The sequence below is a fragment of the Dromiciops gliroides genome, chromosome 1, assembly GCF_019393635.1.
Source record: "Dromiciops gliroides isolate mDroGli1 chromosome 1, mDroGli1.pri, whole genome shotgun sequence".
Taxonomy (NCBI): Eukaryota; Metazoa; Chordata; class Mammalia; order Microbiotheria; family Microbiotheriidae; genus Dromiciops; species Dromiciops gliroides.
In genome coordinates this window covers 178,197,898-178,224,955 of record NC_057861.1, presented here as the reverse complement: position 1 = coordinate 178,224,955, position 27,058 = coordinate 178,197,898, and the positions used below count along the sequence as shown (strand labels likewise).

The following is a 27,058-nucleotide window of genomic DNA, read 5'->3' as shown; positions in this document are numbered from 1 at the left end:
CAGGGCAATATGGGGCAGAGGCAGAAAAGGAACCCATGGGCTCTGATTTCCAATCCAGTGCCCTCCCTTCCTGCTGTTTATAAAGCTTAAAGGGTAGAACTGTCACTTGGTGGGAGCTGCGTCCCTAATAACCACTCTTCATTCTGGCAGCTATGGTATCTATTTACTTAGTCAGCTTCTTGCTTGCAGCTGGAATGGAATCCATCGCCTGGTGGGAGGCAAGAAAGGAGAAAAGAGAAAAGGACCCCATCTTCTCTTGTTGGATAGGCTTCTAAATCCACCACCTTCTGTTTCTGCCAATCCTGTGAGTCTCATGAACAAGCCTCCTACTATTCTTGCCACGTCCTGGCCCGGGCCCACCCTCCTGCAATGGGGGCAGGCAGAGCTTCACCCTCTTCTCACTCAGGTAGATGTTCAGCCAGCTTGACAAGACATCTGCAATGTCAGAACCCACCCACATAGAAAATGCAACCAAATTCCTTGTAAATTAAACCCATGGCTGCCAAGAACACTGACTGAGTTATTCTAGAGATTTAGAATGGAAAGAGGCCGAACCTGCCAGGAGTTTCTCCACTGGCACGAGCAATGAGAATCAGACAAGAGTGGGCCTCCTTCTCCAAGTGAGGAAAACATTCTGAAGAGAGTTCAAGGTCCCAGAGGCTGAGCACCATGGCCATGAATATGCAAGGGGAGGGTATGGAAGGCAAACAGTCTAAACAACTCAAGGTCAGTGGGGGATGCTGCTCAGGACCAGCACAGAGCACTGAAATCCCCAATCTCTTCAACCTCTTCCTCCAGGATAAACTCCTGGAAGCTGCTCACGTGAAGCCCAAGAGAATGACTCTGCAAAACAGAGGGGCACAAAGATGGCAAAGCTGGGAAATGCAGGTACTGGAGAAATGGGCACCAAGCCACCGAGCAGTATGGTTACCTGGGCCCAAGTCCAACCACTTGTTTCCAGAACACCTTCCACTGGTGCCCTTGGCATGGGGGTGGGAAGAATGCACACACAACATGGCCATGTCACTGGGCCTAAGGGACCCATTTCTTAGCATGGCCAAAAGGTCCTTCTTGTCATGCTTTTGCCTGGTCCCCTCTCCCCAAAGCACAGAGCAGTATGATGGCCTTGCAAGCTTGAAGTCAGGGCAACAAAAATAACCAATTGCTACCCTCCTCCTCTCAGCTCACACCCAGATGTCTCAGTTCCTAACTTGGCCTTTCTCACCAAATACTAAATGTATACAGGTTCTTTCTTATTCTACTATAGCAAACGAAGAGAATTATAGAGTGGGTTGGATATCAGAGAAGATGGGCTTGACTTCTCACCTAGATTTCTATTAAGAATATTTAAATGAAATTCGTACTTCACACTGAAAACATTGTGTTCCCCACCCCCAAAAAAACCCCACCAACCATTTACAGTCCCAAGGGGCCTAACCCAAAGCCCAGGAGGGAGTTTTGGCTATAAGAAGGCTCCTGTATTTTTCCACTAATTAAGAGAAAAGGAATGGAATCCAGTACAAGGGCAGTACTTCAAAGCGCATTCCTGAATTCTACCCAAAACCTAAACTAAAAAAACAAAAAAAAGGAGGGGGGGGGGGAAGAGAGAGAGAAGAGAGAGAAAAATATTCCAAATATTAGAACTCCCATGCTTTCACATATGTTTATATTTGCCTTAAATGCAAAGAGTTTCTGGACGGGAAGCTCCAGACTAGCTGGGCTCTAGTGCTGAAAGCCCTGCTTTGGGGGCTGACTTGACACACATACAGGGACGTTTGTTTCATAGCCAGAGAAGGCAGAAGGCTCTTCGCTCCCACCACCCCAGCCCCCACCTCCCATCTTCCAAGTGACTTGTACTTGCTGGTGTCACTTCCCAAAGCCGGCTGTTGTGAGCTCACCGCTCTACAATGTGCTTCCCACATGCACGAGTCTACCCCAGTTCAGTGACCCAAACAGCTCCTCCACCAGGCAGTTCCCTGATTATATTCCATGAGCAAGAACCTGAAAGGCAGCTTGGCCACCTCAAAGCTGCTGGATGCACACAGGAAGGCCTGCCCTGCGTACCACAAGTCTCACGTGAAGCATCCTTGAGGGCAAGGCTGAGCTCAGCTGGCTGCCCAAGTCAGCCGACAGTGCCTCTGCAGCTTTGGAAGAAACAGTGACCACTGTGCCAAAGGAGAATTGCAAGGTTGGAAAGTTAGACAGTAATCTCAGAGTTGTTTCAGGCTTCTCCATATAGAGTCCGGACAGAACAAGCAATGTGGACTGTGCTAAAGGCAATTCAAAACCAGTCACACAGATAAAAGTTTGGTCTGAATGGGAAGGATAATTAGAAGGACAGGACAGTGGTCTTTAAATAAAGGGCTGCCATACAAAAGAGAAGTCTTGGAACAAGGATTCTTAATGACAGGGAGAGACTTATGTCCAACATAAGGAGAATTTCCTAATAATTAGAGCTACAGGGGGGGCAGCTAGGTGGCACAATGGATAAAGCACCAGTCCTAGATTTGGGAGGACCCGAGTTCAAATCCTGCCTCACTTGACACTTACTAGCTGTGTGACCCTGGGCAAGTCACCTAACCCTCATTGCTCCGCGCCCCCCCCCCCCCCCAATTACAGCTACAGAAAAAATGGAATGAGAAGCCTATGAGTTAGGGAGTGCCCATCAGTGTAAGTATTCAAAGCAAAGGCAGAATCATGTGTCTCTTAAAGGGCTTTGAGGTCACCCAGTACATGCCTCGGTCACCCTTTGCAAATGAAGGTGAGACTTGTCCCGCTACTAAGGGGCAATCAGGACCAGAACTCAAACCTGAGCACCAGCCCCAAAGGCCATCTCTGCCAAGGGGAGTGGAGAGGGTGTAACTGCAGCAGACAATGGTCCCAGGAATACACAGTCTTAGAATTGGATAAGTCATCTGGTCCAAATCAGTCATTTTACAACTGAGCCAACTGAAGCCCCAAAAGGTCACAGCATCAAAAGACTAGAGATTTAGAGCTGGACAAGACCTTACGAGGTCATCTAGTCTGACATGGCCATCAATTTACAGATGAAAGCGAGACCGAGCCCAGGAAGGTACCAAGGCCAAGGTCTCAAGCAGTGAAGAGGAGAACTGAGATTTCAATCAGGGGATTCTGATGCCAAATCTCGTACTGATACTGCCACACCACACCATGCTGCAGATTCCCTCCCCAACTCCTAAATATCACATTAGAACCACCTCCTTCCCAGAGAGAAAATGCTTGGAGTTATCATGAGTCATCACCACAGCTCAAAACCAGGCCGTATCAAGGATAACACCTCAAAAGAAAGAGACTTCCTAAGAAGTAGGTAGGAGAGCATTTCAAGTCTCAGTTTCCAGTTAGCCTGCATTGGGAGCAGCTAGGTGGCACAGTGGATAAAGCACTGGCCCTGGATTCAGGAGGACTTTAGTTCAAATCCAGCCTCAGACACTTGACACTTACTAGCTGTGTGACCCTGGGCAAATCACTTAACCCTCATTGCCCCGCCAAAAAAACACAAACACAAAAAAAAACCCCAACCAATGACAACAATCTATCCAATTGGCCTGCATTGTGATCTCTCCCTAGGCTCTAGAGGAGAGACACCAATGCTCCCCACTGACAAAACAGCAAGCTGCTAACCGCTCCTCCCTGGTGTGTGGCTCATTTCCACCTCATGTGTAAGCATTACGCAGGTGTGCAAAGTGGCCCCCCAGATGGGGCAGATCCCCGATACCTTCAGCCCTCTCTCTAAGTGGGCAGCAGAAAGCCCAGGAGCACCACCTGCCAGGTACTGACCTCATCATAGCGGTACATCAATTTCAGTCCCCGACAGGATTTCTGCTTCTCCACGTGGCGCAGTGCACACTCCAGGCAGAAGACGACATTTTCATTTTCTTGTACAACCTAAAAGGTAGGGGAGGACCAGATCAGGTCATGAAGAGAAGGTGCTGTCAGGAGCCAGCTCTCAATTTTAGGGCAGTATCTGCCAAAGCTGCACCCAGAAATCCTATGCATCCTCTAAGGAACACAAATAATTCCTTTACAATTTAAAAAGTGCCTCTGCTTCCGTTAATTGTACAGAACCCAAGGGTGATAATATAGTCAAGGGAGACGTCATCACCTCCACTTGACAGATGAAAACAAGGTCAGAGAAGTTAAGCAAATTGGTCAAGGGCAGACAATAAGGAAATGGAAGGCAGGTCACTACTACCTGCTAGTGACTCCTAGTAGAGAATTCTTCCCACCCCTGACAGGCAACATGGATCATGGATCTACTGGTCATTGATCATGGACAGTGCTATACTTGTAGTTAGGAAGACCTAGATTCAGAGTATCCTGTGACACTTTGGCTGTGTGACCTACCAAATCACAATTTCTTTGAACCTCAGTTTTCCTCATTTATAAAAGAGAAGATAACCTATAAGGTCCCTATCTGTTCTAAATCTATAATCCAATCACCCACTCTTCCCAACCCCACTCCCAAACCATTCTCCCTATCTTAGGAGGGTTCAGGATGAATGAGTGTAGAGTGTTTGTGTTGGATGCAAGGAAAGGAAAAGAATGCTAGCTCTAAGCCTTCCCAAGAAGCATAACTGCCAACTTACCACTTGTTTTCTATCCATTCCCATGATAACATGTAGTATACACAAATTATTAGTGAGCACCTACTATATGCAGAGTGCTGCAATGGATGCCTTTAAGTTCGATTCAATTCCAAATGAAAGAGGATAAACTGGAAAAACAACAATTTCTTGTGTTGCCCTGGACATTGTCTCCAAAGGACTGAAGTTTGCATGCAAATTGACTTTTTACAAGATTGTATGTATATGTTCAAACTCCTGTATCCCTGGCCCCTGCTCTAGTCAACATTTAAATCAATGATTTTGGAGATATTAATGAAATGTGTATCAGATAAATGAAATGGAAAACAACTAATATTGTGAATAACAACTGAAATACCCCAAAAAGAAACAAGTTAGAAGGATGGGTCAAATAAGATAAATAAATGGATAAATATACAATTTTATACTTTAGTTCAAGAGGAAAAAAAAATTTCAGCTGCATAGAGGAAAACCTGTCTAAAAACAATATGGGGGGGGGGAGAATAAGAAATCTCACTTCTGAATGGTCTACACTATGCTCTATAAATCATATGTTCAAAACTAACATAATTATCCCCAAACAATAATGCAATCTGAGTACATATTAACAGAGGCATGCAGGAGGCAGAAGACTCATCACATTTTGCCCTGATCAGGATACATCAGGTCTGAGTACCTATTTTTAAAATGACAATGACAAACTGTTGGCACATTCAGAAAAAATCATGCCATTTAAGGATGTGCTAACAAACCTGGGAATACTTGGCCCTGAAAAGAAAAGGTTTAGAAGAAACATGAACAGTCCTCAGAAATGTGAAAGGTGGTCACATGGAAGAGGCCTGAGCCTTGTTTTGCTAGAATCAATAGATGGAAGGTTCTAAGAGGTGAATTTATGTGTAACCAAGGGCAAAAATTCCAATCAGTCAGAGCTGGCCAAAGTGGTCTGGGTTGCTTTGGGAAGCAGGGAGTTAGCCCAGACTTGAAGTCCCGGTCTGATGAGCCCCTTTCGGTGTTTTACAGGGGATTACTGTTCAGATATGGGTCAGCCTCAGGGGCCATTTCTGGTTCCCTTACAGCTCTGAGATTCTAGGTATGGGTTACCATCCTAAAGGACATTATGCCCTGGCAATGACTTTAGAATAATTCTTCACACATTCACTCTTACACAGACACACAGCCCAAGTTCCTAAAAGAATGTGTTGTATTGCATTCTAGGTCATGTAGCATTTGCAATATGGAACCAGATTGAAATGTGACTGGGAAATGTCTAACAAAATTGAAAATAATGCTCATTTATGGCTTTCCAAGTCAATATAATGGCCACTGGGGTGTTCTATTTGATGTTGATCTATGTTTTATTCCAAAATAAAACTTAGTCATGATGTGTCTTACTAGCTTCAAAAGTAACCAAAAGGTTAAAAGATACACTCCCATCTATTACTTCGCTATTACAAGGTCATCCCAAAGTCTCATCTGACTCTGCAAAGATAGTGATTTACCCTCTCTTAGGCCCCAGATGAATATGGACTGATTTCAAGTCACCAGTTCCTCCCATTTTCCTAATGTTTCAACCAAGAAGTTCTAAAAGAGATGGGAGAATTGAGAGAAGTGGAAGGAAGGCAAGGCACTTTTTCCTCAGTTCTTCAGATGAAGGCATTAGTCTCTTACTTCACCAGCCTAAAATTAAAAGGCAAAGAGAGTGACGTACTAGAAAGATCATCAGCTTGGAGTTACAAGCCATGGGTTCAAGCCCATTGTCTCTACTTACTCATTATTTGCCCTCAGAAGTCACTTGGCCCTTCTAAACCACAATTTCTTCATGTGTACGACAGGGATACTAACATGTCTTTCAACCACCTACTTCCCAGAGGAAAGCACTAGTTTAATTCTGTTTGTAAAGACAGCCCTTAGGAGCTTTACAGAAATGTGGGCTATCATTATAAATTGAGGAAGAGATAGAATTACCAATCAGGTTGGCTTGGTTCTAAGGATGCTGATGAAATGAAAATGCCAGCCAGTCAAAGAATGAGAATGTAGCTGGGGAAAAAGGCTAGTGCTTAAGATATCTGCTTGGCACTCATCTACGTGAAATGTTGGCAACACGGGCCTAGCTAAGATTCTTGTCATTGTACACACATGCCACACAGGCACACAGGGACCAAGAGCTGACTCCTGAGCAGCACCCTTAAGTAGGAGAGAAAACAGGATGGCAGAGAATGAGGGAACAGAAAGGAAGAAAACCAGAAAACATGGTCCTTTAGAATCTAGCAAAGGGAATTTCCACAAGTAAGAAGCAGTTGGTGTCAAACTCTCCCAAGATTCAGAAGGATAAGTATTGAGAGTGGAGCATTCTATTTACTGACAGGAAAAATGACAGAATCTTAGGCACTTTAGGGAGAATGCCATCTCTAGGCCAACTTCTCAACCATGACAGAAACCCCCCATATAATGTCCTTCTATGGGCCAACACGCACCTGCAGATTGAACGTGTTTATGAAGGGGTTCTCCCCATTTGTGTGTGTCAAATTCCTCCCAATGTTGTTGACAAAATGACTGCTGAACTGATAGAAGCTTTAATATTGGACTAGGAATGGAATACAGACTATAGGGGGTAAATGGGGGAAGGAAGGTTAGAAAGAACAGGGGGTGAGTGTAGGCTCTTTCAAAATGTCTGTTTATAACAGGATGGAGAGAGTGAAGATAGAAATTAAAGGGGACTGGGCATCAGGGCAAAGGGATGATGATTTTCAAGAGGTGTTTCTCAAGCATATTTATAGGCAAAATGGAAAGCCCAGTTGGAGAAGGAGAGATTAAAGAAGAGAAAGGGGAATGACTGATGGAATAAGGCCACCAGAGAGAAAGGAACTGCCACCTCTAAGACCAGAAAGAGATTAAATAAACTTGTTGACTGGCCACAATGTTATTACTCAAGTAGAAGGTAAAGTTATCTAGAGTGGAAGAAAGGGAGTGGTTTGAGGAGAAGAGGAGAGGTCTGGCTCACAATGCAAGCTTGACTCAGTGAGAAAGGAACGAAGGGACTGGCAAGTAGAAATGAGGGCCCAGGTAAGATTCGGAACCATGAAATCTGCAGCGGACCCCAGCAGCACAGAGCTCAGCAGCCAGGGAGAAAAGAGGGTCAGGGATGCACACGGCTGGTGGCCTCACCATGGAAAGGTAGCACAGGTGTTGACAGATCTGACACCGCCTCTCTGACGTCTCTAACTGCAGCCACTTTCGAGGCTTTTTCTTCCCATCCGTCACCGAGCTGTTGCTGTCATGGCTGCCATAGCGCGCGGACGAATGGAGGCCAGCTTCAAAAAGTTGCCTTCGCTGCCTTAGCTCTGTATCCCTGTCCAACAAGAGAAAGCCACATGCTCACTAGCAAGTCCCATTTGGTCAAGTGGCCCGTCTGCTCCCCCAGCTTTCAAAGTTAATATGATAAACTCGATTTGCTCCGACACAACATGTAACAACCACATGTACAACAAGTTAGCATTTTTTTTCCCTTCCTCCTTTTTAACTTCATATCAATGCTTCGATTTAACAAACTATTTGTAGATTTCATCAGCAAATGCTCGACCGACACCTGTCCAAATCCATTGTCTACCGATCAGCACTAACCAGTTGTGTCTCCCCCTTGAGAGAGAGATAGCGATGCTACATAGTAGGGGAAAAGAGAAAAGGATTATACAGGAAGCCAAGCAACACAGTCACACTCTCAACTGATTTATTTAGCCTTAACTTTTGCCCTTTGGATTTACTTAGCCTTAACTGTGCAACTCCAAAGTGAGGTCCTTATTCCACTGTAGGATAAAAAAGGTTGGTCAGATCACCAGTAGTTGGAATAAGTGCAAACCCTGTAGGGTGTGTTAACACCAGGACAAGATAACCAGCATTGTGGAGCCAGATGCATAACCATGAGGTCTGTTCACTTTCCCTAGGGTCTCTTTACTTTCTACCTCACGTAATGCCAACCCCGTGTTGCCATGAATTTCTCTTTCCTGTTTAAAATATGCATCATAAACAATGGACTGCCAAGGCCTAGTGGTGCCAAGGGGTTAAGGGCCAACATTCCAGTCATTCCCTCATAGAGGATTAACATCTTGGGTGCCATCAGGAAATTCTGACTCCTACCACCAAAGGGAAGGGAAAAAAAGTCCCACCACAGTATAAATCTATAACCACCTTAGGAAAAAATCCACCAAAGCCAACCATGATGTTCTAAGAACAGCCTGATGGTAACGAGAGCCAGGGATTTCACACATGAAGGAATCTTGGCCTCTGGCAAACTCAAGGCAGTGTTGGTGTCCTCACACAGCCGGGCTGCAGGAAGGCTGGCCCCATGGCAGCTTTGGCTCTATTGTTAAGTCACTCATCACCCTCTGGCCCCTGACCCATTTCTCAGGGACTCCAGAGGCAAAGGGAGAAGAACCTCACATCTAAGTTACCTGAGCTCATCCAGAAGGGCAGAGATGGTACTGAGGGTGGGACCATTTTCCTTTTTTGCTTCTGCTGTTGCAATCTGGTAGAGTAACTTCTCCATTGAGAATGGCTTGGCTATGTGGCGCCGCTTCATTTCCTGAAAAATACACTTCTGTTAAAATGGATCTATATTGATTTATGTGGTATGATGTTTGGAATTGTTAGGTTGTGTTTTGGTTGTTGGTGGGTTTTTTTTGTTTGTTTTTTGAGGGAAAGGGTGCTGGAAGACAGCTGAAAAGATTTAGGGACAATGGGACTTTTTATTTAAAGTGAGTTGGCAGAAATACCAACTAGAAGTGCAATTGGGATTAATATAAAGAATTAAAAAGGAATAGCTATGATTTTTCAAATGAACATTTCCAGCAGGAAAGAATATGACCTAGGATTAAGATACCCCTGCTTTAGGTAAAACCACATCACTGCAGAAGCCTACTACTGCTCTAAAATATTAAAATATCAAACATAAAACAGCTTTCCCATAGATTGTTCGAGTATCAAATTAATCGATAAACATTTATTAAGGACCTACTATGTGCCAGGCATAGTGCTATGTCCTAGGGATACAAAATAGGCAAGACAGTCCCTGCCCTCAAGGAGCTCACAATAAAATGGGGAGGGCAACAAGCACACAAATCTATACAGGCTAAACAGAACATGTTTAGCAGAGGGAAGGCACTGGAATTAAGTAGGTTAGGAAAGGCTTCCTGTAAAAGATGGCATTTTAGTTGGGACTTAGGGGAAGCCAGGGAGAATGCCTGCAACAGGCAGATGGAGGGTTTTGTTGGTGGGCCAGCCAGTGTCACCAGATCAAAAGTACATGTTGGGGAGAAAGGTGTAAGATGACTGGCAGTCTGAGAGAGGTCTGGGTCATAACGGAGCATTCTGTTCTTGATCCTGGAGGTGACTTGAATGGCTGTACTGTAATCATTAGAACACTGCTCTCTTCAAAATGCATAGTCATAAACCCAGAAGAGCCGGGGCTACCTAGAGCCCAAGCAATCCTGCTTTGTTCCTCTGGCAGAACAGCTATATTGAGGCCTTCCGGGGATACTAACAAGCATACATATATCTAGGGAAGGGAAGAGAAGGGGCAGAACAAGGAGGGACAAGAGAATCTGGTTCTGAGTCCATCTAAAGTGTTCCTCTGTACCTTGGCTGTTTCAAAACCCATACTTGTCCACTGGGTGGTAGCAAAGTGCACAGTTTCAGAAACACTGTAGCCACAGCACACTTTGGACACAAAGGAGCCCGGAAAACAGACGACAAACTGGCCGCTTTGCTGTACAGTACGGTGCACCTTGATCCCCTCTTTGCACAGCACCTCTGGGGAGATCTGGGGAGAAGCAAAAGGAAAGAGGTGGAGATTTCTTCAGGAAGGAAGGAAAGGAGATGGGGAGGGAAGGAAAAAATGAGAGGAGACATGTAACTCCCTCAAACAAAGTTAGTCTCCCCAGGCTGGACTAACAAAGCAAACACTGGGGGCCAGTCTGAGTGAATCTTCTGGGACACTTCTTTAAAATGCTAATGATGACTTTCAACCTCTGACAGGGATGGAAAGCCAAGGCAGTTCAGCTGTGAAATCCACTTCCCAGGAGGTCTTTCTCAGAGGGTGGCTCTTGCCTCTGCCTGGAGTAGAGAGAATGGAGGGGGCTTATAAGTCCTTCCAAAGCCTCAGTGGCTTACAGTTTAGAAAGAAGATTTGGGTTCTCTTATTTTGAGAAAACAAATTGTCTCAAAATGCCAACAAAGCTTTATTGCTACAGGCTTAAGGATAGCAATAAATAGCAATCAACATTTACTAAGCAGCTAGTCGGTGCTAGGCACCAAGAGAAGCACCAGGCATAGGAACAGGCCTGCCCTCAAGGAGCTTACAAGCTAAAGGGGAAAACAACCCACAAACAACTACAGGCAAAGCAAATTATTTGAGGATAAATACAATATAAATACAAAGGGAAGGCACTAGAATTAAGAAGCTACTTTCATTCAACCTGTTAAAAAGTCTGTTTAATTCAGTTCACCAAACAACATGCATGCATATATAAAAGAATGTCTAAAGTTGATTTTACTTGGGCCCTGATTCTCCAAAATCCCTGGCACATTCCATCTTGCTCCTCCACAATTCTCCTCTGTCTGGGGATCCAAAGGCCTCCTCTTTGTCTGTTCTACCCAAAGATCACCAGGGCCACACTGGCTCCCTGCCTGGGGAGATGCATCATCTGTAATCCTGACGTACCAATCCCCTTATAAAACCCCACTATGGTTTTTTCCACACACTAGGTGTGACAAAACCAAGTGGTTATTCTATACCAGGGCATGAACGAACCTGGTGGCTGACCAAGTGGCATTCTTGGACTGAAGGTGGTAGCTTTAGAGAACAAGGTGGGGTTCTCTTCTGTACCCCTCATCTTAGGAAGTCAAGAAGAAGGGAAATGAGTTTAGGAAGCAAAAACTGAAACAGAAGTTTTCAGAAAAAGCTAGCAAAAGCTCATCATCATCCCCTATTGCTTTCTGGAAATGGGTTAAAAGGGATAATCATCAGTCTCTGGCATCTTTCTGTATGGCCCCAACCCTGAATTAGTCACTGATGTACCACCTAGCACCTAGAGCTTGAGTACTTGGGTATGTCAGAGAGGGGAACAGAAGAGAAAGGCAGATGGGAATAAAGTACAGTTAATAAGCTGTTCAGGAAACCCAGCTCTGAACAGCATTGCAAAAAATGACCAGGTACTTCAACTGCCAAAGTTTACAAAGGAAGAGAAATGTGAAAGCAAGAACCTTCGATTCCCAAGTTTTCAAAAGGACCTCCTTGACACAAGCCAATCTTTCTTTCTCTTGCAACAAGAGGAAAATCCTTCTGTTTGCTTAGATTTCCTTCATTCCAAAGAAAATTTTGTTTTAGACTTCAAGGTTTTAATAGAGGCCTGTACTTTCTTTTGTTTTTGAAACATACATTTAAAACAAAACAAAAGCTGTGAATTTAATAAAGATTTAACATCTCCCCCAGTACCAAAAAAAGGAACGCAAGGCAGGTAGAGTACATACCATTACGTTACTTTCAAGCATTTCCAGCCCCGGCGTGCCATTGGCTTGCAACAGGGTATGTACCACGTCTTCGAGTTTGTTCTCTTCCTCAGCAGGAATGCAATACCTGAGAGAAAGAAGGGGAGGAGGAAAAAATGTTACCACAGCTTTTAGCTAGCATTCCAAACTTCTGTCCCAACGCCAGGTCCATCTATCCTATGTCGAATGTATAGACAAGAAATCAAAAGCAAGTTCTTCTGGAAAGTGGCCTCAAAACACTGGGAGCAGGAGAACGGTTTGGACACAACTCTAGTCAGAGGTATGAGCTGAGCTACGCGTGATCCACAAAAAAAGCATTTGGTAATTCATTCTTGTAGCTCCCAAGCCCATTTCACACAGCAATGCCATAAATTCCCAGAGGACTATCTCAGTGGCTTCCACCAAGCACTCAGCCAAGCCACAACCCCACGAGTGATTCAAATTGCTCATCTTTTATGTATATCTGACCTACACTGCAAGCCAAAAAGCTTTCAAACTCAAAACAGATGTTTAAAAACGCCCATAAATCAGAAACAGACACATCTGTAGGTTCAAGCGGCCTCTGGTAAAATCTCCAATTCGACCTCCTTCAGTAGTTGGCTAAGTCCCAGACTCAGAGTCCTATGCTTTGCCTACAATGGATGAGATCACAAACACTTAAGAAAGGGCAAGTGGTCCAGGAGTGGAGCTGTCAGATATGGAAACCTCAAGGTGCCTTGCCAGCCCATCCAGGGTTAACTCCTGGAGCCAACTACAATTAGATCTCAGAGGATGCTCTGAAATGCTGTAAATAGGAGTTCTGGAGAGACCAGGATCATATCCACCTTATTATATAGTTAAGGGTTGTTGTTCTGTGAATATCTCTGATAAGGCTTTGTCAAAGAGAAGGAAAAGGAAAAGTAATTCATATTAATACAATGCTTTGGGATTTTTTTTTTTTGAAAAACACTTTCCAGGTAATAACCAAGCATAAGATAGACCTTTCATTCAACTATTCTCATACCTCCTTCTATGGAGGGAGGTCAAGATTTATGTATAGCCTCTGAACTCAGCAGTCTTTTCTACGCCATAGTGCTGTATTTCAACTAGGAATCACATTTCTATATTGCTCAGTTTTAAAAATTGCTTTCTTCCCCTAAAACTCTTCAAGGTGGGTAGTAAAAGAGCTTTGTCAGAGAGAATGAGGGAAATGTAGAGGCCCTAGCAAACAAAAAGTTATGAGAAGACTGTAGGAGACACACCTTTCTGGCCAAAGGAGGAAGAAACAAGACTGAACTCTCAAAGTGTGGAAGGGGAAAAAAGCCCCCACAATTCCAACTGCACACAGGACCTCTGTGAGGCTGGAAAAATAAAAAAGTATATGTAAACCACTCTGTGTATGGGTAAAGTCTGCACCAGTGGTGTCAAACTCAAATAAGAAACAGATGCCTGAGGGCCCATATTGACTTGGAAAACCACAAGTTAGCATTATCTATGTTGTATTGTATTTTTTATTTATTTATTTTTGCCATTTCTCGATTACATTTGGCCTGTTTGACACCTCTGATCCACACTCATGTCTACATAGGCAGGAGACCTATAATCTATTTAGGGAAAAAGGAAAGAGAAATTAAATGTAATGATAAACAATATGAGTTGTGCCAGATTGGTGATGGACACAATGAAGACAACAGCAATTTAGAGGAGGATTGCTATGGCTACTGTGGTTGGGAAAGGCTAAATGGGGGCCATAGTCACCAAGCTAATGTGTCTGAGGCCTAATTTGAATTCAGGTCTTCCTGATTCTTTAAGTACAGCACCTTATTCATGGTGTCACCTCAACAGAATGCACATAGCATATTATGGTAATAAGTTTATACAAGAGAGGAATGAAAGAAAAGGTGGGAGAGTCAGACTGTAGAGGGCCTTGAATGCCAGGTTAAACTTCAATGATGAAGCTGTGAGACTTCAGGGAACAATGTCATTGACCAAAAAAACAAATAAAAGCACACCCTTCCGAATGAATGCCAGGAAACCAGGGAGAAATGCAAAGAGGTATCACCAGAATAAGACTTGTGTTAACTAACAATTCCCTCTCTGTACATGGATGATGATGATGAACTGCACTGTCCAGGAGCCAGTCTCTAAATTGTTGTAAATCACCAGTATAACTTTTTGTTTTGCAAATTTTGAACAAAACAAAAATAACCAAAACAAAAAACTCAAAACTTTCTAATGCTTTGTTTTGAGGGAATGGATGCCCCCACCCCCCACCCCAATCAAAGGGCAAGGGTGAAAGAGTGAACTTGAATAAGGAATGTTAATAAGTCTCAAATAAAAACATCACCACACCCAGAGGGTATCAGCAGGAACATGCTGATGAGCCTGAAGGTACAAAGAACTATTTGCATTGGCTCCTGATGGGGAAAGGAGGCCAGCACCAACACAGGAAAGAAACCTGCCTTCTACTTTGACAGGGATGTGCTTTTGGACAGCAGAGTAAGCCAAGGCAAATGGAGCTGCTGCTGGGCCTTCCTAGGGAAGAACTTCAGAAAGTCAATTTCTTTTCTTCCCAGGTCTCTTTTAGGACAGTCCAACAACTTCTCTCCACTTTGAGATTCAAGGAAGAAAACAGCTAATGCTTACACTACTTTGTAGATTCTCTCTCCTCTTCCAACCCAATGGACAAGCCTTTTCAATAGATTCCAAGTTTTAAAAGGGCCCATATGGCAACCTGCCGACCTGGGCCATTCTTAGTCGCTTGTGATGACATCATTATTCACAAGGGTCCTATTCTGTTTCAGTTGCGGAGTGAAAGGAATATCCAGTCACAGTGCTTAAATTTTTTTTTAAATGTTATTTTAACTCCAACATTTTCTGTTACTGATTTGTGATTTAAACACCATGTTTCTAACCAAAATCATATGTTTCAAGCAAAACCACACGCCGTAAAGTACTCTGATCACATCTTATTTTTTCCTTTTCTTAGTTATTGAAGACCAAAGGGTGGTTCTAAAGTATCCTCTAAAATGCCCCTGCCCCCATTCCATCTGACTCTACACTGATGCAACCCCATGGGGAAAAGACACAATGGGCATCCAAATGTCCCAGGGGTGTCGCAAAGAAAGGACCACACTTAGAGCCTCCAAAACCAAAGAGCAGCCCCTCATCTTGAAACAGAATTTACCCCAACTTGTTAGAACTCTAGCTAGCCAGCCTGGTCATTCCCTGCCACCCCCAACCTAGTCCTTTAAATCAGATTTAAGGGAAAAATCTGGCAGCTTACAGTTACTATCTAAGGAAGTTCAATACCATCTCCCTTAGTGGCTGATAAAGACCCAAGAGAATTATTAAAGCAATAACAAAACAAAGGCGTTCCATGTGAGCTCTCTTAAATTATCATCCATGTTTGTAAGGTACTGACTACTATAACTTGACACCTCCAAAGTGAAATTTAAAGTGATCTCCCAGACACTAGCTCCTTGGAAGAAGATTAGTTAGGTGTTTTTTGTTTGTTTCAGCCCATTAAAAGCTGTGGAATAACATGTAGACTGGTGGACTGTAAGCGTACAGGACGGCACACAGCGTGCGCATGTATTAAAAACATCTACCTGCAATGATTTCCCATCTGCCCCGATGAACAAGCACGCAAGCCAAAGCCCAAAGCTCCTCATCAGTATTCACCGTGGCAGACACTGAATCGATGACGACAGCCGGCGGCAGAGACACAAAGTGTGCGGTCACACAACATCTAGGCAGGCTGGGGGGCGATACTGGGCACACACTCATCTCTTCTTAGTAAGAAGCAGAGAGTCCCCGAGACCAGAAACGTAACTAAACTCTGAGCAATCACTGTATCAGGGTTACAAAGAACCGGCTCTTAAAAACCCCACTGGAAAATAGCCACTAATCTATTGCTACAAGACGGCGACCATCTGGGGGTAAGGAGAAGATGGAGAGGGAAGGGTAGCCTGGAAAGTCTGTTTTTATATTTTATGCTCTGACACCACTGAAGACATAGAAAACTTTGCTACTCCTGAAATACAGTTCATCTGGGGTCTGCTTGAACTACAGGTCTTTTAAGAGCAAATAGCATAAAGGAAAGCGAGGCAAACAACCAGAACTTCTTAACCCAGGCTTGCCCCACTATTCCCAGCAAACATACAGAGAAGTTGTCTCTTGGATGCTAAAGGAAATTTATATTAGGATATAAATGTCTAGTCCAAGCAGGCCACAGCTACCCACAAAAACTCCAGTTCAACTACCTGATGGGGTGTCAGAAATGAACCTGCACATCTCATACCCATGAGAGAAGAGTTAAGAGGTGCAGTACTTACTGCCCACAGCCCACAGAAGGCTGCAGAGAAAAGGGGGGAGGCAGGGGCCAGGTATACTCACCAAATACAATCAGCACCAGTGTGTAAGTAGTCAATGTATGGAAGGTGATTTTGGTCTCGAGACCAGCATGAGGTAGAAAAGACCATGCCAATATTTAGCCAGGGAATTGTCACTCCTAAAACATAAGGGTTAGAAATAAATTTTTATATGAACTGTCATAACATTCTGTAGTGCTTTGCTTTGTCATAAGAGAAGATGGGAAGTGACTTAGATACATAGACAAAAGACATTCAAATAACATCATTTAGAAGAAAAGGAAATGTGTCAAGGTAACAACAAACAAGTTACATTGTTCTTCTTAGAGAAAGAAAAGAAGGGGGAAAATCAGTCAGAAAAAAGGACTTTTTTATGAAGGGCAAAAACAATTTCTCTCAGATACTTTTGTGGGGGGAAAGCAAGGATCTCATCAGTAGCTTGTGATGATGCAGTAGGTTTCAATTCTCAGTTTAGGAGATGCCTGCAGAGTAATAACCTTACATTATCTTCTCAATTAGCTAAAAGTAGGGGCTGATGCAGAAAAAACCATGGGAGACAAAGTCCACCAACACAAAAATCTGTAGCTTTTCTGAAGGCTTGAGGGGAAAAAATTGGAAAAAATATCACCTTTGTTCCAAGATGCCATTTTGGGGGTTTGGGGGTTTTTGTTTGTTTGTTTGTTTTTGGTTTTTTGTTTTTGTTTTTGGCGATGAGGGTTAAGTGACTTGCCCGGGGTCACATAGCTAGTAAGTGTCAAGTGTCTGAGGTCAGATTTGAACTCAGGTCTTCCTGATTCCAGGGCCAGTGCTCTATCCACTGCGCCATCTAGCTGCCCTCCAAGATGCCATTTTTGAAAGGGAGACAGCCAGAGGGCTTCCTGATGGGAAGGTAACAGGAGCACTACTCCCAGAGTAAGAAGTGGCCCATTTGGACCAAAGCTCTGCCTCTCCCTGGGAAACCTTTAATAGGATGGCACAGCTCTTCCCCTCTACAGAAGGAGGTCAACATTACCTGGGATCTCTTATTAACACTTTCAGTCTTGAAGTTAGCTAAAACTTTCTTGAATAACTCCCCACCCAAGGACCTTTACCACCTCATCTATGAAAGAAAACACCATCTTGGTTTCATCTTAAAATAACCCATTTCAACCTTCAAAGCAAGGGTTCTCAACCTTTTTTTTTTTTTTAAATGAACCCTTGGGCATCTTGGTGAAGCCTATGCATCCCTTCTCAGAACCATTTTTTAAAATGCAAAAAACAAAATACATAGGATTGCAAAGGAAACCAATTATATTGAAATATAATCATGGGGGGAGGGGGTTGGGGGTTGGGTTTTTTTAAACAACTTCAGACACATCCCCACCCTCTACTCACCCCACCCCATCCCTAAACCCTGGTTAAAAATGCCTGCTTTAAGAACCAGGAGAACATTGTATGATGATCAACTGTGATAGACTTAGCTCTTCTCAGCAATACAATGATCCAAGAGAAATCCAAAGAACTCATGATGGGAAATGTTCTCCACATCCGGAAAAAAGAACTGTAGATTTTGAATGCAGATTAAACCATACTTTTTCTACCTTTGTTTCTGTTTTTTCTTTTTTGAGGTTTTCCTTTTGTTCTGATTCTTCTTTCACAATATGACTAATGCAGAAATATGTTTAATGTGATTGTACATATATAACCTATATAAGATTGCTTTCTGTCTTGGAAAAGGGGGAGGGGAGGGAGGGAGGAAGAAAAATTTGGAACTAAAAATCTTATAAAAACAAATGTATCCTTCCTACTCCTGTTGTCAGTAGAATCTGTGGCAATACATTTAAGGTTGGCTCTCTAAATGTTATTCCTCCATTCCCTTAATAATTTATTTAGATTGACCTTTGGATAGAATTCTCTCAGCTGTGGGAACACTTCACTGCGGAAGCAACAGCTGTCCTCAATGTTGAGCTGGAAGAGTCTCCTAAAACCCCCGAAGAATAACAAAAAAGGAATCTAGCTTACCAGGAACAGCACCAAGGTGACGCAGGATGGATCCTGTATTATTAGGAAGGACTGTAAGATTCCACCCATGCCTATACAAGGAAATCACAAAGACAAAATCACATGTGTAGACCAGGGCTTTTTTGCAGCAATGGCTCAAGCCCATCCAGCCTTCTTCTAGACTAGTCACTTCAAAGGCACTTATCAATAAGCTCCTGCTGTGTTCTAGGCAGCAGAGCAAAATGGTTAGATTTGGGGTTTGGAGTCAAGAAGACTTGACTGCTCAGTTTCATATTTGCCAAAACTTCAACTCCTACTCACTAGGACTTATTACTACAGGCTGTCCACATTATCTGTGCTGGCAGGAGTTCCCATATGGGGAGGTCCACACTCTGATGAAGTCAGCAGTCCTTCCCATGTCTGTGCATGTGCAAGGTGCTGGGGACACACAGACAAGGAAAGAGCATTTCCAACCCTGGAGGAGCTTATACTCTACTAGAGAATGAGAGAACAGTTTTCCATCAGAAGAACATGGGAAGAAAAACAACTGCACCTTGAAAAGGGTTCTGACTTGCCCACTGGGAACCCACTTCCGTGCGTGTTGGTGTCCACTTTGCCACAATGCACCGCTACGTGGCACTCTTTCTGTTCCACTAGCTTCCAGTACTCTTGCTGCAAAAACAGAAACAGAGAAAGGAGTGAGGGGGCAAAGAGTCCACTGGACCCGTAATGTTCTGAATGGCAAAGATGGCCCACATGAACAGACCTGGGGGAGTGTTCTCCCTTTTGAATGTTATGAATGCCGAGACAAGAGCTATTTGAGTATTTGTGTATGTACAGCTTGGCAAATTATTGGTTTTGTTTTGACAGATACAAAATTAACATTTTACTTCCAATATCACCCTTGCATGTCAGACTATCAGAGAACAATTTAAAAACATTTATTTTTAAGACCTCCACAAGTATGGGCCAGCAAACACTTCCCAGTTTTCTCCTGTACAACTTCTCCTTCCACACACACACTAGACCATTTACAACTCCATAAACTTTTCTGACCCTAACAGTGGTCACGCCATCTTTTCTGCCAACTATCCCTCCTCACCCCAACCTCCTATCCCATTCCAGTCTTTTGAGATCCTTACTCCATTTTATGGTTTGGCCCGAGCTGAAGGGAATCCTTCCTTCTCCCAGGAGCTTGTTGACATTCCTTGCTATCTCTTGTAGATCTGTATATTCTCTCCCTGCATGAGCTAGTTGTGTATAACTACTTGCACTGCAAATCCTACTCTGACGCCTCCTTTGCAGCAGGGAAATGATCCAGAGTTCTCAAAGCAACGCCAGCAGATTGGACCAAGCTGGAAGACCTTCAAGCACAGGACAGGCGGTGGAGTATGGCATCTGTCATCTGAAGACAAGTCTCTCTCAATTCAAAGAGGCTCATCCACCATAAGGTTACCCACCAGGCATGGGGGGGGGGGGCGGAGAGAGGAGAGGGGGCACCCACACACACGTGTGATTTAATAAACACTATAGAGCAATGGTTCTTAAAGAGGTTGCCCCAAGTTTCATTAAATGTGCCATGAAATTCTGAATGTTAAGAGACTGCAGATAGGGAAAATAAATAAATGTACCCATATAAACACACACAATTAATTTTAATTTAATTTTTTACTCTTTGTGAATTCTTAGAGGGAAGGGATGTCAAATTTATCCTCCTTTGCATGTAATGGCTGCTCAATAAATGTTGGATAAATATGGTGGCAGAGTACATCAGTTATTCTGATATCTATCGTAGGAAATACTTTAGGAAACTATTAATCGCAAAAAACTTTGATTTCCCTGAGAGAAAGACCTAAAAGGTTTCTAGTGAACCTGAAACTGCTCTTCTACAAATCCCAGGTAACCAAGGATGCTACTAATTTATCCAGGGCAATCTTACCCAAAACTGCTTAGGAAGAAGGACAACAACTGATCTGCCCACTTAGGAGTTCACATTTTAATAATATGATGACACAGAGTTCCTTTGGAAACTTGGCCTGCTCTACCTTAGGCTCCTCCTCTACTACTTCCTTCAAGTACTGGTAAGGGCTGAATCACTGACACTTCTGCTCATGCTGTCTATGGCCCAGGAGGTTCCCTGATCTCACAGCCCCTCCCTGGGGCTTTCCAAAGGACCCTATGAGAGCCTTCTGTAGACTTGAGAGGGCTATGACCTGTGTGAGCAACCAATGGCTGAGGACCACAGCACACCATTTTTTCCTTCTGTGCCTCTTTGAAAGCTGAACATATCATTTTGCTCCTAAATCCAAAACAAAAAACAAACAAACAAAAAAATGGGTACAAAATATAAAAATAGTCACACATAACATGGACACCAGGTGATGGCCAATCACAGAGCCTTAGAGGATCACCTGTGAAGAACGTAACCCAGCACATACTCCATACATTGAATGTGAAGCATTGTCCTAATGAAGGAGAGATACTAGGCATCCCCTCTTGAGGAACATGCTTAGTTTTCCCCACACTACACTTTTTTGGTTTGAAAGTATCATGCCAGAGGCCCCAACATCACCTTCCATAAGTCTGGCAAATATAGGATGAAAATATCAAATACATCTGCTAGATGTTAATACCCTTTAGAGAACTGAGGATAAACTTGGCATTGTAATGTAAAATTGAGCTTAAAGTCAGTTTTTTAATAGTGACAAGTGCATGAATATCTTGTTAAAAAGAGGACAAAATATTCAGAGCAGCATTTTCAATGGTAGCAAAGAAACTTAATAAATGTCCATTAATTGGGGAAGGGCTAAAAAATTATGGTACATGAATGTAATGGATTATTATCATGCTTTAAGAAATGATGAACTGGATGAATGCAGAGAAGCCTGGAGAGACTTGTGTGAACTAATGGAAAGTGAAGTAAATAAGACCAGGAAAACAGTATATACAATGATTACAATAATAGAAGTGGAAAACAATAACAACTAAAAATGAATGCTGTGGAACGAAAATGACAAAACAGGCCTTCAAAGAAAAAGATAAAAGCAAATACTTCTTCCCTAATTCTTTGTAGAGGTGAGGGACTAAAGGTGTAGAATGCAGCATATAATATTAGAAGAACTTATGTTAATTAGTTCTACAGAATTTAAAAAAAAAAAAAAGAGGGGGTGGGGGGAAGAATTATGTAAAAAGCCAGCAATACAATAGATAACATTAGCACCAAAGTCAAAGTGCAAAAGTGATGTGCTATTAGGGTTGGCTGCTTTCATGTAATGTATTTTGTGGCATGGAGATTTGTAAGGCTATTTATATGAGTATCTTTTATTTGACAAAACAGACATCAGTACTTTTTTTCTTAAAGATCAAATTGGTGGTATGGGACATACAGAATATAGTAGAAACCTAGACTTGATTCAAACTGAATCAGTTCTAATAAGGGCTGGTTTCCTCAACCAAATTTCCCCATGCCATAGAGAAATAATCAACAGATTACAGACTGTTGGCCAAGTATGTCCCCAAGTCTTAATACCCACACCCTTGGAGAGTATGGGGCTGGGATAGGATCATCGTGAAATCATTTAATGCTGTGGTTGAGGGGGACAACTGCATTACAATCAACAATACTGCTTTGTTCCAAACAGACTTCTGTGAATTAATATGGAGGCAGGAGATGAAGACTTCAGTCAGTGATAAAAGTGGTAGACACTGATATATGGGTGTGGAACCTCACATATAACTCTCAACACTACTAATAGGTTTTGCTAAATTATTTTCTCTTATTCCCTGTGATAAATGACACTCTGGGAAGGGGTACTGGGGAGAATAAAGGGGAAGGTATAAGTGATATAAAAAGAGGAGTTATCGATAAAAAATAATTTTTAAAGTAGTTGATATCTCTAGAAACTTAGAACCAAGAAAAAAAATGAAAAACAAAACTCCAGGCTCCCTGGGAAAGCCAAGAGACACACATATATTAAAAGGACCAAGGCTAAAAGTGTTTTAATATTTCTTAAATCCCCCTCTTTCCAAATAGAGTGGGCAGGTTGGAGAGAATAAACAAGGAGAACCATCCATAAGCCACCATTCTTAATTCTGAAGCATCAATATTGTGCATTGTAATGCACTTCCTCCCCTCTTCACAGCATTCAATGGTTTCACTGTGATCCTATTCCACCTCCAACCCCTCAAACACAATGATTTTGCCACTCAAATTTGCAGTGCTAACAAATCGCAATTATTTCCCCCACCCCAGCACCACAAATGCCACCTGAGATCTGAAAGCTGAGCTGTGATGGTGTTAACTCTCCCGCTCTCATGAGCCATATGTGTTCCAGAATCAGGACTCAGTTCACAATTTGGTTGATGGGGCGTGAGGCAGTAGAAGCTCCAGCTCACTAACCAGAGCCGTATGGCATCCTCAGTGCCAAGAGTAGGGAACGTGGATTTGTGTCCCAAGACACACATGTGGCCCAAAGTGTGTGGCATTCAAAAGGCATTCATTCTCATAACCTCAACAACACATAAGGCCACTGTGGAAAGCAAGCCAAGAGCGTGGCCCAGGTGCCTGGGCTCAAAATATTCAGGCAACATTTAAAAGATTTTATTTTGCTATTTGTTTTTTTTAAAGGGAAAAATAAGCTGATACCATCAGTTACATCATCCCAGTGACACAGACTTGAAACAGGGAAATGGTGTCCAACATCTTCTCAGCCAAAGTGTTGTTTTTCAAGCTTGTTTGTGGGAATAATTTTCAAGTTTTCACGTTTTAAAAAACCCTGAATTTAAATCCAGTGCCAAAGAAATAACTGTAGCACACTAATTTTCTACTAGGTATGGAATACCTAGGGTTAGAGGCTCCTAAGCGGTAGATCTAGAAGTCACCTTAGAGATGCTTTCCTCTTGGAGGACATCCATTTAACAGATGGAAGAAATAAGCTCATAAAGGTCCAATAACTATCCCAAGGTCACAATATGGGTAGTGCATGGCAGGCCCCCCCCCCCAGGTGCAACCTCCTAGAGATGAATGACGAAGTCGCCATCTCCCCAGGCATGACATGACAATGGTACTTTTTGGCTCTTTCCACTTTAAAAGCAGAGACTGGGGACAAACTGGACTCTAGCTCCTTGCCTAGTGCTTTCCATTAACTGTCTGAAATAGTTTGGGGGCAGGGTATTGTTCTCCCTCACCCCCCCATTCTAATGTAATTTCACTTAGATGACTAATAAAAAGTCGGCTCTGATACCCCGATACCAGTGTACTTCCCCATGATCAAAGGCATTACAAAGCGCCTGTTTGCCAGGCTAGGCAGCACTCAATGAAGTAAGGTAAACAAGTTCCTCTGTCCTTGAAGAGCTTAGCACCCAGGCAACCCTAACTGGTATAAGCAAAGATTGCTTACTGTCTTTCTAAACTCACAGTAACTGAAAGAGTAGATTTGGCTGATACACAAAAATGGAAATCTGCCAGGCCCATAAACCCAAAACACACACACACACACACACACACACACACACATACACACACACACACTTCAAGGGATTCCAATCGATCTCTTGCATGATGCACTCTGAGAAGGGGGGGAGGGGGGGGGGTGACATGAGACAAAGGGCCCCTGGCCAGATGTGAGGGAAACAGTTCTGCTCCTCACATCAGCCTGGGGATTCTACTTTCCCACTCTTGACAGTCCATCATTTAACCCTAACCTGCCCAAGCTACAGATAAAAACCACAGAAGCCAATCGAACAGAATGTGGAATTTCAACCCACCATGTTTGGCGCCTAGTTCTGGAACCCATTTGAGGTGGGTAGAATATGAGAACTTGTTTATCGCCAGGCCCACTTGCACAAACCTTGCTCACCAAGGTGGCCCTGAAAAAGCATTCCTCTTGAGACTATCCAGATTATGAAGCAAGTAAGAGACAGATGCAGCTTTTGCATCACCCCTCCAGAGTGCCGCTAACCCACAAACCTCTGTGGAGTTGGTCATTCCCCTCACCTCTATTTCAGCTGCGGCGGGTTCTTTACCAAAACACATGTTCATGATGTTCCTTGCCGTTCGATAAAAGGTTGTTAAAGAAACAGACCTTCCCTGAGCAGGGGAGAAAAAAAGAAAAAGAAAAGGCTTAAAGATATCAAGCTTAAGAAATAACAAACACTTATTCAATCCAGAAAACAACCAATGGCTGTGGCTTCTGTGACCCCATCACTTTGTTTCTAGATCATCTCAAATCTCTCTGACTTCCCCACCCCCAACTAAAAAAGTGTGTGAAGTAGTAAGGGACTCAAAAATACCCTCAGAGAAATCTTGGGCTGCCCAGCACAGAGGGTTTCATGGAATTTAGGCCACCAGGCTTCTGAAGCAAATCTGACCATTTCCCCAGTTTAGAAGCAAATTAAATCTACTGTCAATAATTGGGAACAAAAGATATTAATAGTGCATACTTTAACATATATATGCATGTGTATATACATACATATATGCATGTATAAAAACGCCATCTTTTAAAAACCCTCTCTCTTTTTGGGGTGGGGGTCAATGAGGGTTAAGTGACTTGCCCAGGGTCACACAGCTAGTAAGTGTCAAGTGTCTGAGGCCAGATTTGAACTCAGTTCCTCCTGAATCCAGGGCCGGTGCTTTATCCACTGCTCCACCTAGCTGCCCCCAAACCCTCTCTTTAAAAAGCATCTTTGCTTAGAAAACATGTCAAAAGTTACCCCTCAAAAAGGAAAAAACCCTATTTGTGAAAAACCAAAGCTGCCAAAGTTGACTCCTCTCCTCCACAAGTACCTGTGGAAAGAGCAAAGACAAACCCACTGGTTTCCTAAAGGAAGAAAAGGATGACATTTTGCCTTTCCTGAGTTAAATTTCAAAAGTATAATTGCTCACACTATGATGGGCAAATTAAGGTTTTGTCTGGAAAATGCTTAGTACCATCACTTCATGTTAGCAGACCTCACTAGGTCTCTCTGCTCTCTCAAAATGGGTGCTTTCAAAAGTAACACCTCCTCTGTCCCCTTGTTCTCTAACTACTATATTTTACACCCGATAAAAGTTAAAAGGTCTGGGGTGCATAGGTGGCGCAGTGGATAAAGCACTGGCCCTGGATTTAGGAGTACCTGAGTTCAAATCTGGCCTCAGACACTTGACACTTACTAGCTGTGTGACCCTGGGCAAGTCACTTAACCCCCATTGCCCCGCAAAAAAAAAAAAAAAGTTAAAAGGTCTGACTGATATTGGTCCAATTTGGCTCGGAAGCTTTGGATAATCAGATGTAATCAAAGCATCTGCCCACCTCCTCCAAACAAGCTTTACATTATGAGCCATCAAATGGAACTCTATTTCCCCCCATAAAATGCCACTGCATTACCCCTTATACCTTTCTAACTTCTGCCAGTATTTGATTAGTTGGAAGTGCCAAATTTTATTGCCCTGAAAAAGGTGAGGGATCTACTGTTGCCTTAACTAAGGCAAAGAGCAAAAAACATACTGAGTTTTCCATTTGGGTAGTCTAGGTGGTGGAGTGGATAGAACTCTGGGCCTAGGGTCATTTTCATGAGTTCAATTCTGGCCTCAGATGCTTACTAGCTGTGTGACTCTGGGTAAGTCACTTAATCCTGTTTGCCTCAGTTTCCTCATCTGTAAAATGAGCTGGAGAAGGAAACGGCAAACCACTCCAGTATCTTTGTTAAAGAAAACCCCAACCAGGATCATGAAGAATTGGAGACAGTAATAACTCCAACAAGTTATGAGGTAAATAAAAAAAAAATGGAGTCATATTTAGTATTGTACTGTCTGATGAAAAGCACATTTCATTCTCAACCCAGAATTCCTCCATGACAAAGTTCTACTCGGTTTTGAGGGAATGTAATTATAAGGAAATTGGTTGGAAGAGAATCATCTGAGAACTAGCTTTTCTAAATACCAGAGGGTTGCTATCACAAATCCTAAATTTGCTGAGTAGGCAACTCTAGGACACATTTGTTGTCTTTTGGTTGTGACCAACTCTTAGAGCAGGCCACACATATGGACTTCCATTTCCCTTACCCATCTGCCCCTGCTCCCAAAACCATGCAGCATAACTAACTGAGAAGTTGAAGGCACCATCTCTCCCCTATATTTTCACTAGATTTTTAAAAAGGATCTGAGAGCAAATGGAAACAAAGACTCAGTTTGCTACATGGCAACAAGTTAGCTAAGAAGTCTGCAAGGTCAGGTTGGTGAGTACCTCCCACTGGGGGTCAGGATGACAACATTTTAGAGACATCTTCTGCAAGATAGATTCTAGGGCTAAGGACATTTTTTGCTGTCAGGCCACTCCATACACCATGGAAGGGCTCCTACTTTAGATCTACGTAAAGCTTTACTCTTAATCAGTACAAATCAAATTTCCTGTGGCTCAGGCCAGAAATTAAGCTCACTAATGGGAAATCAACAGGCCTCTCCAAACCTGGAAAGAAGGATCTCCCATGTTTAATTTAGCCAAGATGCTGGGGAGCTGTGTTTTATTTCATATTAATGGAAGCAATCGATGGAGAGATGAGCCCTCCCTCCATCACCTGTTTCTCACTTCCAAAGTAAGA

At 43.0% G+C, this 27,058-nt stretch overlaps 1 protein-coding gene across 2 annotated transcripts in view; it reads right to left on the bottom strand.

Moving 5' to 3' along the window:
- The window catches only part of JARID2 (jumonji and AT-rich interaction domain containing 2), a 334,437-nt gene that overhangs the window by 7,562 nt on the left and 299,817 nt on the right, over positions 1 to 27,058 (bottom strand). For both annotated transcript variants that reach the window (XM_043972330.1, XM_043972333.1), the window contains 9 exons: positions 24,474 to 24,566; positions 19,032 to 19,150; positions 18,500 to 18,570; positions 16,524 to 16,638; positions 12,129 to 12,234; positions 10,237 to 10,419; positions 9,053 to 9,183; positions 7,770 to 7,953; positions 3,799 to 3,906 (listed from right to left, as the gene is read on the bottom strand). In XM_043972330.1, the coding sequence (XP_043828265.1) occupies positions 3,799 to 3,906; positions 7,770 to 7,953; positions 9,053 to 9,183; positions 10,237 to 10,419; positions 12,129 to 12,234; positions 16,524 to 16,638; positions 18,500 to 18,570; positions 19,032 to 19,150; positions 24,474 to 24,566 (1,110 nt within the window). The remainder of the gene's footprint in view (positions 1 to 3,798; positions 3,907 to 7,769; positions 7,954 to 9,052; positions 9,184 to 10,236; positions 10,420 to 12,128; positions 12,235 to 16,523; positions 16,639 to 18,499; positions 18,571 to 19,031; positions 19,151 to 24,473; positions 24,567 to 27,058) is intronic.